The 19,264-nt window shown below is 36.2% G+C and overlaps 1 protein-coding gene across 1 annotated transcript in view; it reads right to left on the bottom strand.

The window, feature by feature from the left end:
- Positions 1 to 13,556, bottom strand: part of LOC121407338 — a 54,472-nt gene extending 40,916 nt beyond the window's left edge. Inside the window, 3 exon segments of the mRNA XM_041598375.1 lie at positions 618 to 779; positions 1,160 to 1,507; positions 13,367 to 13,556. Coding sequence (XP_041454309.1) covers positions 618 to 779; positions 1,160 to 1,462 — 465 coding nt within the window. The 5' untranslated portion in view covers positions 1,463 to 1,507; positions 13,367 to 13,556.
- Positions 13,557 to 19,264: the final 5,708 nt, after the last annotated feature.

The raw sequence follows: 19,264 nt of genomic DNA, 5'->3' as shown, positions 1-19,264 counted from the left end.
TACATTGCATAATTTGAAATTACATCAACCAATGCATTTCATTCAAATTTCTGTTGGTTTCCACTTTCCAGTGTTTTGATATAAATATAAAGCTATTGATTCATACTCCATCTTGAATATTATTTGTTCAAATCATAAATTTCAAATGTTCTTTTCATCTTAAAGGTATATATTCCTGGGATTCAAGAGGGCAATATATCATGATTTGGTTACGTGCTACACTCGCCACTATCTCCATTACAAAGATCATCAAATTTGTATGCATTTGTTAATCATCAGCCTGTCTCGTAGCACATGCACACTACATATATATGCTGCGCTGCTTTTGGCTACATTGGCACTGGCCCAAACATCTCCTGACATCACCTCACAGTTCACACAGCAGGAGTTGGAGCCAGCATGCCAGGATGTTCAAACAGCAGCCGAAGCAATAGCGGACTAATTAGATTTTGAGCATTCAGAACATGGCATCTGCGTTAACGTCATAAAAATTTAATGTTGGTGTCAATGAGCATTTTTTGCCACATGCAGCGCATAGGTACGTCGATCAGCGCCCTCTTGAATCTCGGAAATGTATACCTTTAACAGGTACAAGTATAAAAGTCCTATGAACTCACCTTCAGGATTGAAACTCTTGAGCTGTACATTGGATTGTCGAAGCTGATCACTCTCCAAGTTGAGCTTGATGTAACATCAGGTTTCAATAGGTTTACACCATATCGAAAGAGAATCCCGATGGCATCTTTCAATGCACGCATTTGGACAGTATCTGTACATGCCTGTAAGTGACAAAATGATAACATGATCTCATTGTCATCTGGTTGTGTACATGTTTTATTTTTTTATAACTCAGCTAGCCCATAACTTTGTTTTGAGGTTTTTGAAATAGACTACAAAGTCTGTCTGTTTCATTTATAATTCAACAAAATTTGGATTTGAATCCAGCCCATCCAGGCCCTTTGATCTGTGAGTATTATGGATTAAACCACATAGTCATACGACTGAGCTACGAGGCAGCCTTGAGCATTTCTTAAATGCATATCAAATGGATTTTATTACAAGTATTTACTATTCTTGACTGAATTACACAGACCATCAAATTAACTTTTCCACACTACTGCAATTTGACATTTAAACAGATGAAATAAATTGAACTAACCTCTTCATTTTGTAACAATATTTCCGGTACAGGCACAATCATATAAACCAACATCAAGCTTGAATCTTTCCAATCCAATTGAATAATTTCCAAACACAGAGTCTCGAACATCATGACTAACACAACTCTAATCGTCCTGTTCTTGGAATCATTTTCAATCTTTTGCTCTAGTTTGTAGTGAAGATCAACTATTCTCTGATCCATGAATGTGTTATCAGGATAAGATGAGCTACCTTTCCTTGGTAGCGGAGACCGGAGTGGCACACGACTGTTATAGTCATATCCATATCCTTGATTTGCCATGGTAATGTTCCAGATTCTTTACAATGGTATTTTCAGATTTCTTAGCTTGAAAAAAAGGAAAATGAGAAACAGATATTATAAACTATTAGATGTAAAAAAAAAAACATGTCCACCATGTAATGACAGTCCCCTCCCCTCCCCTAACTTCAATTAATTTTTATGTTTATAAAAATCATATAAAAATGGGACAGGGGGTAACCTAAATAGTGAAAGGCAAGGAGTTGATTGGTGGTTGAATATGTCAAATGAATAAAATCTAAATAATTGTTTGAGTTATGGAGGCTCACTTTAATGTGTCCATTTATACAGCGCAGTTACTATGTGCATCTATACTCAACTGCAGTTCAATACCTGGTATCATTACCTTGTTGAGCCGCCATATCTGTGCTAAAGCATCAAATAATTAATCTTTCTGCGTACCCATTCACCTCACCTGGGTCGAGTGCAGCACATTGTGGGTAAATTTTGTGACAGAAAACATGCCATGGCTGGGATTCAAACCCACGTCCCTTTGATTCAAAGACAAGAGCCGTAACAACAAGACCAAAACGCGCACATAAACACTAAGATTACAATAAGGATGATATTAACCATCTAAACAAATCATAACATAACCCTAAGTCCAAGGCCAACAAGAGACTATCATCTGCACATAAAATCAAGAAAATAAAACAAAAAAGGTTACTCTTTATGGGCACAATCATATACCATAATCTAAACACATTTCTGAAAAATCATACTTTACAACCATTATAAATTCACCATCTTGTTTGAGCTCCCTTGCAAAATTCCAGTTATAGCTCTCAGTGGACATTTCAGTAACTGTGAGGAGCACAAGGTATAATGTAGGTTAAAACTAGTCAAGGGCAATATATTGAATATTTCAATACTACACTCTAGGCTATCTGCAAACACATTGTAAAAGAATCACATGACCTGTCATAGTTATGGTGTACATACATGTACATGGTACCTGCACTTTTTTCTTTTCTTTACACTGCAAATCTATCATGCACAATAACATTTCAAAACACAAATCAATCATTGCATATAAATATCCATGACTTGCAACAGCTGGAGCAAGTCCACCGAGCATCATGTTGGCTTACGACATGCCCCGGACGACGTGCACCAAGGTGACCAGATGTCCCATATTTCCCGGGATCCAAGCCTTGAAATAAGCGGGTGCTGAGCACAAATTCGCGCTCATAAAGCCATCAATTGCGCCCATAAAGCCCCCAAATCATCAAAATTTGACGACCGGGCGCAAATATTTTCCAGGTAATTGCGCCCGCCGTGAGTGAGCAGTGAAGCCGTATCATACATGTAATTTAAATATCTGTAAAGACAAAATCAAGTAACTTTTAATTTATGATAAACACAGTTTAAAATTGCCAAGTGCGTCTTTTTTCTGTACCATAAAAAGTGAGCTACGTTCATCTTTTTTTCCTGTAATACATGTGCGCGATTGCTTCCGGTAGCGGTTTTTCCATACTTCACCATGTGCAATTTCTAATGCTCACATTTCCAGTTGGGATATCACAATTCTGCGATATAGTAATTCGAATTGCACAGGAGATAAATCCCTGTTCACAGCACATACGATGTGCGAGTCTTTTATCCTCACAGTCGTCGACCTTGCTTGTCAAAATGGAGCCTTAATAATCCAAAATCACTTGGCTTATAGTTCTAACACTACAATGTTAGTATCCATGCTCTCATAATCGATCATGGCATTGGATTGTAAAGTTGCTCTGAAATTGACTCTAGGCCTACAATAAAGTTTTTTAACATGTACATTACTGTGAGATGGATGAAGAATAAAAAGACCCAAAATTTCCAAACTGCAATTTTTAAGAATTTCAATTCTTGTATCATATAGATGACTGTTTTCATGGAGACGACAGATGGAAAATTAAGAGCCTAGAAAAAATTGGGTAACTTATGGTCGATAATGTAAATTAGTATTCGCAATCACAAGTACGACCACTGTTGTGTAAAATTGCAATAGTAATGTTTTCAAATCGGCAGTAGGCCTACATTTATATGTGAAGGAATACGTACGGGTTGTGTTGTATGATGGGGGGACCTAAAGGCTGCACACTTTGTTTACAAACGATAAATACTGTGGCATTTTTAATATTTGAACAGATTGTCTTGGTGTAATTTGTGGTAAATATTCTAAAGATCATTAACCAAGAAGAAAATATCACAGAAGTCCTACCGTATATTTCGAACACCTTGATATCGCCGCCCGAGGTAAGAAGGGGTACGTAAGCTCTTAAAAGCTACATACTCAATTTCTAAAATATATTCATATTATTGTAGGAAAATATGAAATTTAAATGACTTCAAAATTCGAAACAGATGCTGTTTTTCTGCATTTTAGTGATTTCTTGCAGCCTTTTAGGAAAAATTGAATAGGAAATCAATCGTCACACTGCAGTCACGTCACCGTTCCACACACAGAATGAGCATTTGACATTAATAGCATTAAAAACTGCATGTGCGATGACAGCCGATGAGTGGTGTGTAGCTTTAGGACCCCCTACCATAAATTGATGGTGTACTCATAGTTAAAGGTCATCACCTGTTCAAAGACAAAGTAACTTGGTAAATAGTTGGTTAATTAATAGTTGGATCAGCTCAGCAGGAGAAACAAAAAGGCCAGTACACCGTCGTAAAGATCCAACTTTATATCAAAAGGAGTAAAGAAATGTTCAACAACCTCTAGACCATAAGCTCCAGTTTCTGTATTTTGTTTGTTCCGCTGAACTGCATTGGCTCCACTCACCATTGTCAGAAATTGTTAAATAATCCCCAGAAACGATGGTTATTCCTGTCTAGACAACCTCCTCCTCCAAACAAAAGATGGATCTCACATCTCTGTTCTCAGGTGTCTGATCTCAATTAACAGCATCTCTAAGTTAACTTATTCTCTTTGCCCCCCCCCCTAACTCCCGAAATTGAAAACTGGTAGTCTATTCCCTATATTCATGCCATGGTATTGTTGGAATTCATGTTGTCAGGACAGTAGCAAACCTTATTATGATCAGGCACTGGCAGAATAGCAGATGGCGCTAGCCGATAGTCTAGACCTAATTGTATTACCGGACACTATCATGATTCCGGACGTGCATATTACTGAGTGCGAAAACAATTTCGTACCGTTAGACTTGAACCGCAAATCAATTTCACAGAGCAATACAGTACATAAAACAAGATTGGAAAAACAAGGCGAAAAATCCAACTTTTACCTTATTTATCTCTTAAATGATAGAAAATGCTTAAAAAATAATATAACCTAGTTTTGCATTAAAGGGATGGTCCGGGCTGAAAATAAGTATCTTAATACATAGAGTAGAATTCACTGAGCAGAATGCCGAAAATTTCATCAAAATCGGATAAAAGTAATAAAGTTATTGAAGTTTAAAGTTTAGCAATATTTTGTGAAAACAGTCCTCATGAATATTCATTAGGTGGGCTGATGATGTCACATCTCCACTTTCCGTTTTATGTTATTACATAAAATCATAATTTTTTCATTATTTCATACTTGTGTGAATAATGTCTCCCCTATAATAAAATAAGTTGCAGCAATAAATATCTAATGCACTAAATCAGTTGTCAATCCAATTTTTCTAGTTCTTGGAGGAAAACATTTTAATAAACCTAATTTCACATAATAAAATACAAAAGAACAAGTATAGATGGTACATCATCAGCCCACCCAATGAATATTCATGACAACCTTTTTCACAAAATATTGCTAAACTTCAAAATTCAATAACTTTATTTTGATGAAATTTTCGGCATTTTGCTCAGTGAATTATACTTTATTTATTAAAATATACATACTTTCTGCCCGGACCATCCCTTTAACAGTTAATACATTTTCTGATGGAAATAAAGGCCTGATCTGCCGAATTTCAATCTCCTCCGCTCCTTCGATCAAATGTTCAGGTGTGGTGTATTGTGGGTGATCATCGACGCCTAAGGTAACCCGTGCGCAAGGTTTACCATGATTATTAGAGCCGTCGACGATCGACAGCACATCGATAGAACTTAAGTTGATGGGCATCACGATACGAACAAGCATAATAATATTGGAAAGTGCTATGGAACATAGAGCTAACAAGAAAATAAAATTAGTTAGCAAACACAAATTTCTTACCAACATCTGCTCAGATTCGATATGAAAAAGCAAACAAAAACTTAGAATTTATGCATGATATGATATATGAAGAAAAAAAAAATCACACAAATTCTTTCTTACATCATTATGATGAAGAATATCTTTACCCATCCGGCGCGCATCCGGAATCATGATGTAATTTGTCACAACAAAAATAATAGTTTTTTTTCGTGGAGGGATATACATGTACGGCAAGTGTGATGCAAAAAAACGTTTGTTTAATTAACAATTTTATCATATTCATAATTTTCATATTGGGAATAGCGAGTGCAAATTTTTCTTGTATTTCCTCTACGTCATTTTTAAAGCACTGAATAAAGGTTTGATTGATTTTATTTGGCAAGTTACCATAACATATATATATACAGTAGCATTAAAACAACAGGCTTGCACAGGATGACCCACGAAAGCTTATTTCCAATGGGGTCCTCGACATACTGAATTAAGATAATAAAATGGTAAAATTATACTATTTACATATAAAAAAAATGAAAAAAAAATCAGAATGTACTATTACCAATAAATAAGATATTTAGAAAATATATACAAGAATATAACGAAGAAGAAGAAAAGAAGGAGAAGGAGGTGGAATAGAAGAAAAAAGGGGGAAAGGAGGAGGAGACAGAAGAAAAGGATGAGGAAGAAAAATAATTTATAAGGAGAAGAAAAATGTTCAGCAAAAACAGCAACAAACAATAAAAACACGACTTCAGAGGAGAATAGAAGGAAGAGATAAAAGAAATAGAAAGAATAGAAGAAAGGAAATATCGAAATTTCAATCAAACTATGTAAAATAGATATTATACCTGGTAGAAAAGAGAAAAGAACGTGGACAGTATTCAGGCTAAATCAACTGTATAACATATGATTTGCATCTTCTCTTTGACTCTCAATTGAAAAATATTCTTTAATTTCCTCTTAAAATGCAAAAAGTTTCCTATTTTCTTTATATCATTGGGAAGGGAATTCAATGTTTAATAGTGCTCATTGTAATAAAAGTAATTACCAATACTACCAAACATTTTAGGTAGGCAAAAGTTGAAATGGCTGTTTCTTGTATTACAGTTATGTAATTCGATATCAAACTAGATTAAAGTTTGATCCAACATAATGATTCGATCTATTGTGATAGATTTTATGCACATGGTGCAAAATAAGCTGTTTTGATCTTTTTTTTACTTCAAGAAAACCTGCTCCAGAGAGTTTGGTGTAGCCAACATGAGTTCTGGGACCAGAACAGTTAATGAATCTAACCATTTTATTCTGTATAATTTTCAACTTCTTTTTATAGAGTTCGCTTATGCCACTAAACCAAGCAGGATTAGCATAGTCAAATAAACTCTGAATAAGAGCAAAACAGAGAATACGCCTTGCTTTCTGATCCATACAATTTTGATACCTGTACAGAAATTTCAAACGGCATTCGCCTTTTTTACGATTGATTGTACTAAAGATGAAAATGAAAGGGAGCTAGTCAACTCAATGCCCCGGGGGGCCACTTCCAGTGACGAGTGGATACCATGCGCGACCATGGGGTCTCGAAAAGCACCCTAAACACGTAATTTCCATATTCTGAAAATGCACCCCTTAACAAGTATTGGCGTGTGAAACTCTACCCTTAACAAGTATTGGAAACAAAATGATACTCTTGGCAGATATTTCCTGAAATGAACTCCTATTATAGTACATGAATGTTTTATTGTTTTGTCACGGGTCCTTCGGTCGTCGGTTTTACCTTTTATATACACATCATTTGGTTTAGTACGACCCCACCTTTTACACCTCGCGCAAATCGGACTCTAAACACGTAGTGTTGGGGCAAAAAGGACATCCTTTATAAAACATTTTAATTTTGTTTTATCATCCCCGCAAATATGACCCTAAACACATAATTTTCATAGCGAAATAGATATCTTTTTTCATTATTTTTGTGTTTTTGACACCCTTATCACGTTACGTACGTAACGTGCCCTATCTTGAAAAAGACATCCTTTTTACATGTTTTTTTGGTCGCGCATGGTATCCACTCGTCAATGTAAGTGCCCCCCCCCCGGGCTCAATGCCTAAATACTTTACAGATTCTTTTCTCTGAATTATCTTATTATTGTATGATACTTCAAATTCAAATGAAGTTTTATAATTACTCTTAGAACAAAATAGAATGCTCTCGGTTTTGCCTAAGTGTAATGATAATCTATTATCAGTCATCCAATCGACACATGTAGAAAGCTGTTCGCTAAATTTTTCCTCAACAAATTTTGGGTTGGAATTTGAACAAAGTAGTACACTATCATCTGCATACAGTAATAATTTACAGTCAGCTTTTATACAAATAAACATGTCATTAATATAATTTGAAAATAGAAATGGGCCTAAAATACTTCCCTGTGGAACTCCACATGTTATAGGCATAATTTTGGTCTTTGGAACGAAAATCAAGAATAGCCACTACTTGATGTCGATTCAACAAGTAGGATTTTGAACCATGCTACAGTAGCCTGGTTAAAACCCATTATTTGTAATTTTTTCAATAAGATGCCATGATTAACTGTATCAAATGCTTTTTGAAGATCTGGGAGTACCATCCCAACGAATTGTCCCTTAGAAATATTAGTTCTCCTGTTCATAAGAAGATAAAACTGCTATTGAAAACTATAGACCTATCAGTGTTTTAAACATAGTATCCAAACTTCTAGAAAACGCGATATGTGTTCAGGTCGAAAAATATTTTTTTTTAAATGATATGATTTACGAATATCAATCTGGTTTTCGACATGACTATTCGACTGAGACATGCCTTATTCACTTGACTGATTGGAGTTACTTTTGTAATTTTCATATCCTCTGGGATAGTGCTAGTAAAGATAAATAGATTTATCACGAAATTTAATGGTTTAAACAAACTTTTTGCTCCTTCTAGAAATTTAGCAGGTATCAAATCTAACCCAGTGCTTTTTGATACATTTAATTTACGCAACTCATTAAAAATGCATAATGAATTGATCACTAACAGGTAATAATTCAAATTTATCTTGGCTTATGCCTTTTTTTTCATAAAATTCACGAAAGTTCTCACTGTCTGCTCTGAGAATGTCTTTGCGAGATGGAAGTTTATCTACCAACGGAGCTGCGACATTTGTAAAATAGGAATGAATTCATTGGAAATAGTTATCTTATTTCTCTGTCAATTGAAACAACTAATTCTTGGTCCTTTCTATTTTTCTTTTTTCATTCCAAAATTTTTAGATTCTGCCAAAGTCTTTTCGAATCATTTTTATTTTCTTCTATTTTATTTTGTAGGTATTCTAATTTGGCCTTTTTCACCTCTCTTTGAACCATATTTCTTAATTTCTTGTATCTTTTAGAAAGCGTGTCATAATCCTCATCGCTTAGATTTTTCTTCATTTTTTTAACGCCACATTTCTTTCTCGAATAAGAGAATGTATCTTTAGTCATCCAGTTTTCTGATCTCTGTTTAATTCTAATCCGTTTTTGAGGCGCTATCATATTCAATGTTGAAATAAAAGTATTTTGAAAAACTGACCAAGCCTTATTTACGTCAGTGCATTGGGTTAAATCTGACCAATCAACGTCAGACAGTTTAAGATTGAAAGATTCTTCGCTATATTTTTTCAACGATCTAATATCAGTGGTTCTGTGAACACCTATAGCCAGCCTAATTTTCTTTCGTGTACAGAAAGTAAAAGAATGGTCACTTAAGATCAATAACACCACTTTAACTTATTTTTTGTTTGTTATTACAAATAACATGGTCCAATAAAGAAAAACATGTGTGTGTGACACAGGTGGCATCTTTGATGAGTTGGCTAAATCCATGAAGACTCAATAAGTCATTATATTTTGTAGCCAGTGGAGATTTCTGAAAAAGACAAACATTCATATCACCTAAAAGTATAATTTCATCATCTTTCTTTAATGTATCGAGAATACATGTACTTGACATCTTCTCAATAAATTGATTGCTTTTCGGAGGCTTATAAATGACGCCATAATAATAGGTTTTGATCTTGGTAGAAGTAAATTAATCCACAGTGATTCAAAATCACCTGTACTTAAAACATCTATGATATTGCATGCAATATCATTTCTGACATAAAAACATACACTACCCCTAGAACCTGATAATCTATCATTGCATATTATTACTTTGTATCCATCTATATTGATTTCTTCATCCTTCACCGAGTCATTTAGCCATGTTTCTGTGAAAGCAATGACTGCAAGATTCTTTCTCTTAAATAGAATTCGAAGTTCTGAAAATTTTGGTAGAATAGATCTAACATTTAGATGTACAAAGTGAAGACCTTTTACAGCAAATATCTTTTTAAAATCTTAAAGTAAACTTGAATCCTTCGAGATTTTTTGGTGGAAATTTGGCTCTGGAATGTTTTTCGGGTACCCGAATTTCTTTCTCACAGTTCACAGTATCGTAATCGTCAAATGAAGATTCACAGAAAGATGGTTAAAAAACAAGTTGAACAAAACCATTCTTCATCGGGGCTCAAATATAATTTTTAAATTTGAATATATTTTTAGGCTTATTTCTTGACAGTGAATATTACAAGTGAAACAAAGAAGGCCACACCGATTTGATTTTACTGGTTTTCGGTGTCCGGTAATCAAGCATATACTGCCATTTGTAAGGTTATATTGGTTAAGAATATGAAAAGTGCACTACGCCTCTCCAAGGTGAATATATCGCACACACACAGTGCAACTTAGTAGCAGAACCAAAAGGATGACGAAGCTGTACAGGGGGGCATAGCCTGGCCTAGACAGCTGGCAGCCGTCTGTTTCGAGGAGTTTTTTTCCATTTTTTTTTTTATTTCTCCTCGTACACAGGCGGCTCGCTATCGTGCAGCCACCATTAGGGGACTTGCAATGAAAAATCCCCCCGTTGGGGCTCTTCAATTTTTGTCTATATAATAAAAATTTTGAAAATTAATGCGACCAAAATGCAAATTAATATTCCCTCTTGGCATTGCCAAAAAACTGAAAAAAATCAAGTTAAAAGGAACAAAAACAGTGACTTACCTCGGCTGCCGCGCAAATTCACTTCCCCGTTTTATCCGATCTTAAGTACATAAAAATATGGCCATTGAGTCCCCTTTACAGATCGCGCTAGAACTTCGGTCTCTGTATTTGGTGAGTGAAGCCAACGGAATTCAGCTGAACAACCAACATAACAGAGACTGAAGCTTTTGGTCTAATCCTGGCCCTGGTGTATGGTTGGAACTACCCCTTATTGACCACCTAATCTTCTAAGCGAAAATATCTGCAAAAATATTCATCAATTTTATCAAGTTTTTGTCTCATTTGTGCAGAAAATTAAGCACATCAGATTCTCACGTTTCACTCGGCGACTGCGATTCAATCTGCGTATATATCGACGAACAACGAATACGACAATTTTACATTTGCTCATTTGCACCCGTCTTTTGAAATCGACCACCTGAGGTACACAAAGTTTACGGCCGATTCTTGTCGCGGTGGCGAAATATCTTTACTCTTTCAAATCAGTTCTATGATTTCAACATGCTAACTGATCATCTCACTACTTCTACTGCAAGCTCCGGCACATGATTCGATGATTGACGACGGATATTTGTTCTAAAGCCGCTTCCTATCGGATTTGGGGGTTTTTCAGCAGGGTTTGGGTCTGGTCGATACAATTTTGTTTAATTCTACTAAAGTTTTACTTTTTGTTGCATCTTTTTTTCTCGTAAAATTGATTATTACTGTTTCAATGGACACTGCACCTACTCTCCTGCACGTATCGTTTGTAATACACAATAATTTCAACGTGTGCAAGGTGGTCGGTTTCAAAAGAGGTGGTCGATATAATGTGGTAGTCTCACTATCACCTTACATGTAAATCATGATCGATATCGATGGAATAGCGCCGTCATCTAAAACCAACCAACCAATCTAATAGTATACCTAACCCAGGGAAAAAAACAAAAAGTTCTCTCCTTCTACCCCAGTCTCGATCGGCCATTTTGTTACGATTCATGACAATGGCCAATCGAGACAGGGTAGAACTAGAAGTAGGAGAGAACTTTTTGTTTTTTTGAGGTTCCAGTCTGTCTGTGCCCAGATGTCAGGAAACTGCCACTCGTTAGACCTTCATCCATATAATCGTGGTAAGTGCATAATTTCTATTTTCACAATTCATTTGGAAAAATATTTAGACCATAAATCACGCTAGTTCCGTGATTACGGTCAAATGCACGGTAAGCCCCTGGCCTGGGTTATAACTTATAGTATACGGTAACCCAGGGAACTCCCGCCCACTACGTGGGCGGGAGCCCAGGAGCTTACCATGTAATTGACCATACTCACGGGACTAGCGTGAAGTATGGTCAAAATAATTCTCCGAATAAATAGTTAAAATATAAATTAAGCACTTACCACGATTATATGCATGAAGGTCTAACGAGTGCAGTGGCAGTTTCCTGACATCTGGGCGCAAACTGGAACCTCAAAAAAACCGAAAATTTCTCTCCTTCCACTCCAGTCTCGATCGGCCATTTTGTTACGATTCATCACAAAATGGCCGATCGAGACGGGGTAGGAGAGAACTTTTTGTTTTTTTGAGGTTCCAGTTTGTGCCCAGATGTCAGGAAACTGCCACTCGTTAGACCTTCATTCATATACCGTAATCGTGGTAAGTGCTTAATTTCTATTTTAACTATTTATTCGGAGAATTATTTTGACTTCACGCTAGTCCCGTGAGTATGGTCAATTAGGCTACAAGGTAAGCTCCTGGGCTACGGTACGTTACTGTGTCTTTAATACGACTTGTACAGGTAGGCGGTATTATTATTAACTAGGCAGTGTATACAGCCACCACGTGTGTCTTTACCATCCAGCCACACGCGTGTGGTTATATCCAGAACACCTATCTGTGGATACCGCCACACGCCGCCAGTAATAACAGTAAAACACGTACCGCGGTATGTAGGTCTGACCGTCTATATCACGATCAAAATAACCTCATTTCTTCATTAAATTCTTACATTCTAAACTCCTTTGATTTCTTTAAATCGTTTCAATTTCATTCTCACCGTCTTCTTTCCTTGCTTTTCTTGTCTTGTTACAAAAGGCCGCCTGTTAAATAGCAAATTTCCACACTTTTTCTACTTGTGTTGATTCTACTGAATCTAGGCTATGTGCCCGTACGTACGAAACCCAAACTGTGTATGTCTACTACTGCGCTGCGCGCTGCGCTAACGCTGTATGGGTCTGCCACCGCGAAGGAAGCCAGAATCGACACAAGTAGAAAAAGAGAATTTGCTGTTAAACAGACGACCGTTTGTAACAAGACAAGAAAAGCAAGGAGAGAAGACGGTGAGAATGAAATTGAAACGATCTAAGACTAAGGATATCAAAGGGGTTTAGAATGTAAGAATTTCATGAAGAAATGAGGTTATTTTGATCGTGATATAGACGGTCAGACCTACCGTACGTGTTTTACTGTTATTACTGGCGGCGTGTGGCGGTATCCACAGTCACAGATATGTGTTCTGGATATAACCACACGCGTGTGGCTGGATGGTAAAGACACACGCGTGTGGCTGTATACACTGCCTATATTACTAGGCCTACTGTACATGCTGTAGGGCCTAAGTCAAGTGTAACCATAGAGCTATGGTGTAACGTTAAGAATAAGACTTTAGTAGGCCTACCGTAATGTTTTGTTATCCAACTTCGTAGCTAGGCCCGGCCAACGTCTGGTTCACAATTGTCATGATTATCCCTCGACTATCTCGATATACCAAAGTTTCTATGTAAATGCAGGAATCAAGCTATATAAGTATAACTTTTTTCTAAGGTCGTTATTTTTAGAGTTGCGATGTCCGGATTCGAGGAAACAAACACAATGCGCTTGCGCAGAAAAGTAAAATTTTAAACTCCCAAAATCGGGGAATCCCCACGCTGATCGACATGTCGATATAATATAGACCATGGACAGACTAGTCCACGTCCTGGACGATTTTTACTGATTGGGCAACACACACACGCCCGGGCCCACACCCTCCACTGATTCACTTACCCCCAGTGATTCACCTTACCCACTGATTCACTTTCCCCGAAATATGACTATTCAGGGTGTGTGTATGCGTGTACTGTTATGGGGTTGTAGTGTGCTGGGTGTTTGGTAGTCGTGTCGTACAAAATAACAACAGTCCAGGAGGTGGACTATGTATAGACCAGCCCGGGGCTCCTAAACAAGTTGTTGCCATGACCCCGGGGGAAAAGCTAGAGGAAAAAAACATACATACAGTGGCCTCACTACGGGGGGGGGCACGTACCCCCCTCCCCAATCGGCTGACTAAAAAAAAAAAGAAAAAGAAACGGGGAAAAGGAGAAAAAGAGGGAGAAAAGAAGAGAAACGTAGTGGCAAAGAATACATTATTGTTCACTATAATGTTGTAGTACTAGTATATCATAATTATGTTATGTTACACTGGCGTAAATCCCGGGGGGATGGGGGTATATCCCGCCGTATATCCCCGCCCCCCCCCCCCTACTTTTTACGAGGGAAATTAAAATAAAAATCACAAGAGCTAGATAATTGTTTTATTGGTGAAAATTCTTTCTAAAATACAAATAACACAATATTATTGAATCATAAAATGCAAATAAAGAGCCAGTTCACCATTTCCAAACGAAATACTTATGTCCTAGCTTATCATAACATTGAAGAGAAACCCCCGAATCGATCTTCCAATTCATCAATATTTGGGTCTTTGGGAAGGGATTAAGATGGAATGGTAAAAAAAAATTGAATGTATAATCTCTCATAAAATCATTAAACCATCATGGGGTAAATATTTGATATATATGCACATATACAGTGACGTAACTACGGGGGCGGGGCATGATGGGGACACATGCCCCCCCCATCGGCTGACAAAAAAAAACGGGGAAAAGGGAAAAGAGGGGAAAAGGAAGAGAAACGTAGTGGGAAAGAAGAAAAATATTTTTCATCATAATTATTAGCGAACCAGTCCGCTACGGTTTTTGGTTATCAAATAATGCAGTAAACGTAGATGGCGCTATAGTTTTTATGTCAATATAAACGGTAATTATATTTCCTATTAGCACTTGAGTTATATTGTTATATGCTTCTTTTACATGACTAAAAAAGTGATTGCCCCATGTCAAGGTCTTCGTATATGTGAAACATTTCCTGTCCGTGATTACGTTCGCATTAGTTGATTGGTGAGATATGTCTGCTCTTCATGAATTCCTAAAATCAGTCCTTGAAATGTCCCTTCTTCTCAGTGATCTGAATATCAAAAATTTTCAGCTCGCACTTCGCGCTCGCATCATTTGGTTCATGAAATATGTATGGTCCTAGTTAATTCCTACAAAAAAAACCTTAGAATGCCCCACTTCAAGTCTGAATTATCTAAATTTTCAGCTCGCGCTCGCAATATTTGATAAGTAAGATGCGTATGATAATCATGATTGCAATGACTAGAAAAAGTGTTTCATGTGTTCAGATGTAATCCTAATAAAATCAGCAAGCTCTTGGCACTCGCATTAGATGACTATGGTGAGATATGCATACTCTTAAAGGATTCCTGAAATATATTCATTAAAATCTTGCTGTTTGGGATCAAAATATGCGAAAAATTTCAGCTCGTGCTTCCCGAGGTACCTATCATGATTACACAAATTTGATTATAATGTTCCTTTTTAGGTGTGAATATAAAAACTTCAGCTTGCGCTTCGCGCTCGCATTATTTGATCAGTGAGATATATATCCGTTTAATGACATTGCCCTTAAAATTTCTCTATTAGGTCAGTATAACTGGCAACTGAGCGCGCCAAAAAATATGCTGGTGCCCCCCCCCCCCCCCCATTCCTTGACCCACGGTACGCCACTGTGGACATATCAATGACAATTCCTTGCATATCTAAAAACATGATTGCAATTCAGTCATCCCCCCATCAACACGGATTTACGCCAGTGTTATGTTATGTTACGTTACAGAAGAAACTTTTTTTCATAACTTTATGAAACATAATTTTCTCAGAGCCCACGTCTTCATATTCATTGTTCCTGGTTCTCGCATTTGTCTGTTTACCGAGGTATATAATCATGTTATACTAAAACCTCCCGTTTTCAAGTCACTATACACCGAACTGCCAAATATACTTTCCTCGCACTTCGAGTTATTATTGTTTTATGTACAAAAGTATGCTTCTTTTTCATGACTACTTAAAGTGATTGCCCCATTTTAAGGTCTTAATATAAACATTTCCTGTCCGTGCTTACGTTCGCAGTAGTGGATTGGTGAAACATGTCTGCTCTCCATGAATTCCTAGAACTAGTCCTTAAAATGTCCCTTTTTCTAATCTGAATATCAAAGATTTGATTAGTGAGATGGGTATGTTAATCATGATTACACGTGCTTTACGTGCATGTTTAGATGTAATTCTAACAAAACCAGCAACCGCTTATTGACACTCGCATTAGATGACTGTGGTGAGAGGTGTACACATTGATTCCTAAAATATAGTCCTTAAAATCTTACTGTTTGGGGGTCAATATTTACAAAAATTTCAGCTCGCGCTTCGCGCTCACATTATTTAGCGAGACAGGTACGTATCATGATTACAAACGATTGATTGTAATGTTCCTTTTTAGGTCTGAATATCAAAAATGTTAAGCTCATGCTTCGCGCTCTCATCATTTGACCATGCAGTGAGAGACATATAATGGCACTGTCCTTAAAATGTCTCTATTCTTAGGTCAGTATACCTGGCAATTGGGCGCGCTTCGCGCGCTCACTTAATGACTCAAAGTTTTTTTCTGGTGCCCCCAATGCCGTGACCCACGGTACGCCACTGCATACATACGTTTGACCCTGCGATTGACCATTGACCAGTCTTTCAAAACTACCCCTTTTTGGACAATTTGTGGTTTTTGATACCCAAAACTACCCCTTTTTGGAAAATTTGTGTTTTTGATACCTTAACGAGTGCACTTTTTCACTCTTATTCAGGAACCACCCCCTTTTTCTTACAGAACATCCCTGATTTTTTTTACCCTTTCATCCTAGCTCCCACTCCTCCATGTACACATTAACTGCTGCATGCACTCCTCACACAAGTTTTATATTAAAGGTCAAGTCCGCCCCAGAAAAATGTTGATTTGAATCAATAGAGAAAAATTACACAAGAATAAGGCTGAAAATTTCATCAAAATCGGGTGTAAAATAAGAAAGTTATATGACAGTTTAACGTTTCGCTTATTTTTCACAAAACAGTTTTATGCAAAATTCGGCAGCATTTAAACAAGAGAGTCGATGATGTCCCTCACTCACTATTTCACTATTTCTTTTTTTTTATTGTTTGAATTTTTTATTTTCATACAGATTTGACAATATGGACAAGCTTAGCTGAACCACAACACGTTAAACAATTAGAATTCCCAATGTTTAGGGAAGAAGAAAACTTGTTTCACCTTCTTATGAGGAGAAAATTTGAATATTTCACATTTCATATGATAAAATGCAAAATAAATAGTGAGAGAGTGACGTCATCAGTTCCCTCATTTGCATACCGACAGGATGTGCATATAACTGTTTTGTGAAATTAAGTGAAACTTCAAAATGTCATAACTTTTATTTTACATCCGATTTTAATGACATTTTCAGCGTTATGTTTGTTCGATTTTTCTCTTTGTGTTTAAATAAACTTTTTGTTGGGATGGACTTGTCCTTTAAATCACTCCACCATATTCATGCAGCTTTCTTCACTCCCCCCCCCCCCCCTCTCTCTCTCTCTCTTTTCACCTCTGTCATCTTTTCTGATTTACATGTTGATGCCGCTTAGATAGTAATTTGCATATAATTTGATTATAAAGTCCATATATATCTTTTATTTGTATATAATGTGATAGATCTATACTTTGGAGCATTGTGGCCCTGTGGATTAGTCTCCGGACTTCGAAACAAGAGAGTTGTGAGTTCGAATTCCAGCACTGGCGTAATTTGCTTAGGCAAGACATTTATCCAAATATTGTGCTGCACTCGATCGACCCAGGTGTGGTGAATGGGTACTAGCTCGGTAGGATTTATTCCTCGAACGTTTCAGCGCCTATTAATGATGGCTCAGCTCAGCAACGGCCAGGGTAATAATACCACTGAAGTATCAAGTCGTAATTGAGTCATAGGCACAAAATTATCTGCGCTATATAAATTTATTTGAATTTATATGAATATTGATGTGCCTTAACTAATTTTCATGGAATGTTACCAAGAATTCAACAAGGCTCTGAGTCGAATATATATATATATATATATATATATATATATATATATATATATATATATATATATATATATATATATATATATATATATAGAGAAAAAATGACTACGAAGTGGTCGTTGCTCCTTGCTTCTCCATTTAATCAAGCTTTCGATCAATGCATGATCTTCCTCAGGACTATAAATATATAAACAAAGTACAAATACAATACAATAATATAATAATACAATATGATGGCCACTAAAATAATCTAAACATGCTTCACGGTTACTTATAATTATTAATTATTTTACACTATATAAACAAGAGAACATATATATATATATATATACAGAGATTTATTATAAATGTATACATGTGTAGGAGTCAACATATCTGAGGAATTATAAACAAGAGAACATATTATATGATATAAAAGGACTTATTTTGACAAATACCAGATAAAGATATATATTTATAGAAAGAGATATTTATGTAATATATATAGATTTGTTATAAATGTGCCAACATATCTAAGGAAATGCAGACAGAAAACATGTTATATGATAAGAGACTTATTTTGACAATTGCCGTATAATTGTATATATACAGAGAGAAATATTTATTATAAAAGATTGTATGTGTATAGGAGTCTCTGTATAAATAAATCTCTGTATATATATATATATATATATGTTCTCTTGTTTATATAGTGTAAAATAATTAATAATTATAAGTAACCGTGAAGCATGTTTAGATTATTTTAGTGGCCATCATATTGTATTATTATATTATTGTATTGTATTTGTACTTTGTTTATAATATTTATAGTCCTGAGGAAGATCATGCATTGATCGAAAGCTTGATTAAATGGAGAAGCAAGGAGCAACGACCACTTCGTAGTCATTTTTTCCTCTATATTGACCCTCACCACTATGAATGACCGCCAGTGTTACGAGGCTTTTGGAAAATTTCTTCCGCTATATATATATATATATATATATATAAACGATATTGGCCCGAAAGTTCTCAACATATGCATGCTGCCGGATAAGAGCAGACAAAAATTGTCTGCTCTGTTGAAGAGTCCTAGGATGGAAGGCTCATTCCAGCCCAGCCTAATTTTCATACCCTTTGTTTCAGTGGGCAGTGCTCGCTCAAGCATGAATAGTTTTCCAACTTTTAGGTGTCATTTCATTTGAAAGTTGACTTTATTGGCTTCCATATACAATTGATTTGCCCCAAAATTGATATTTTTTTTATTTGGCAGCCATTTAAAAAGTGCAGAGACTCCAACCCCATACACCTTCTGATCT

This window comes from Lytechinus variegatus, chromosome 2 (genome assembly GCF_018143015.1).
Source record: "Lytechinus variegatus isolate NC3 chromosome 2, Lvar_3.0, whole genome shotgun sequence".
Taxonomy (NCBI): Eukaryota; Metazoa; Echinodermata; class Echinoidea; order Temnopleuroida; family Toxopneustidae; genus Lytechinus; species Lytechinus variegatus.
The sequence above is the reverse complement of the archived record's forward strand: the minus strand, read 5'-3'. Positions and strand labels throughout refer to the sequence as shown.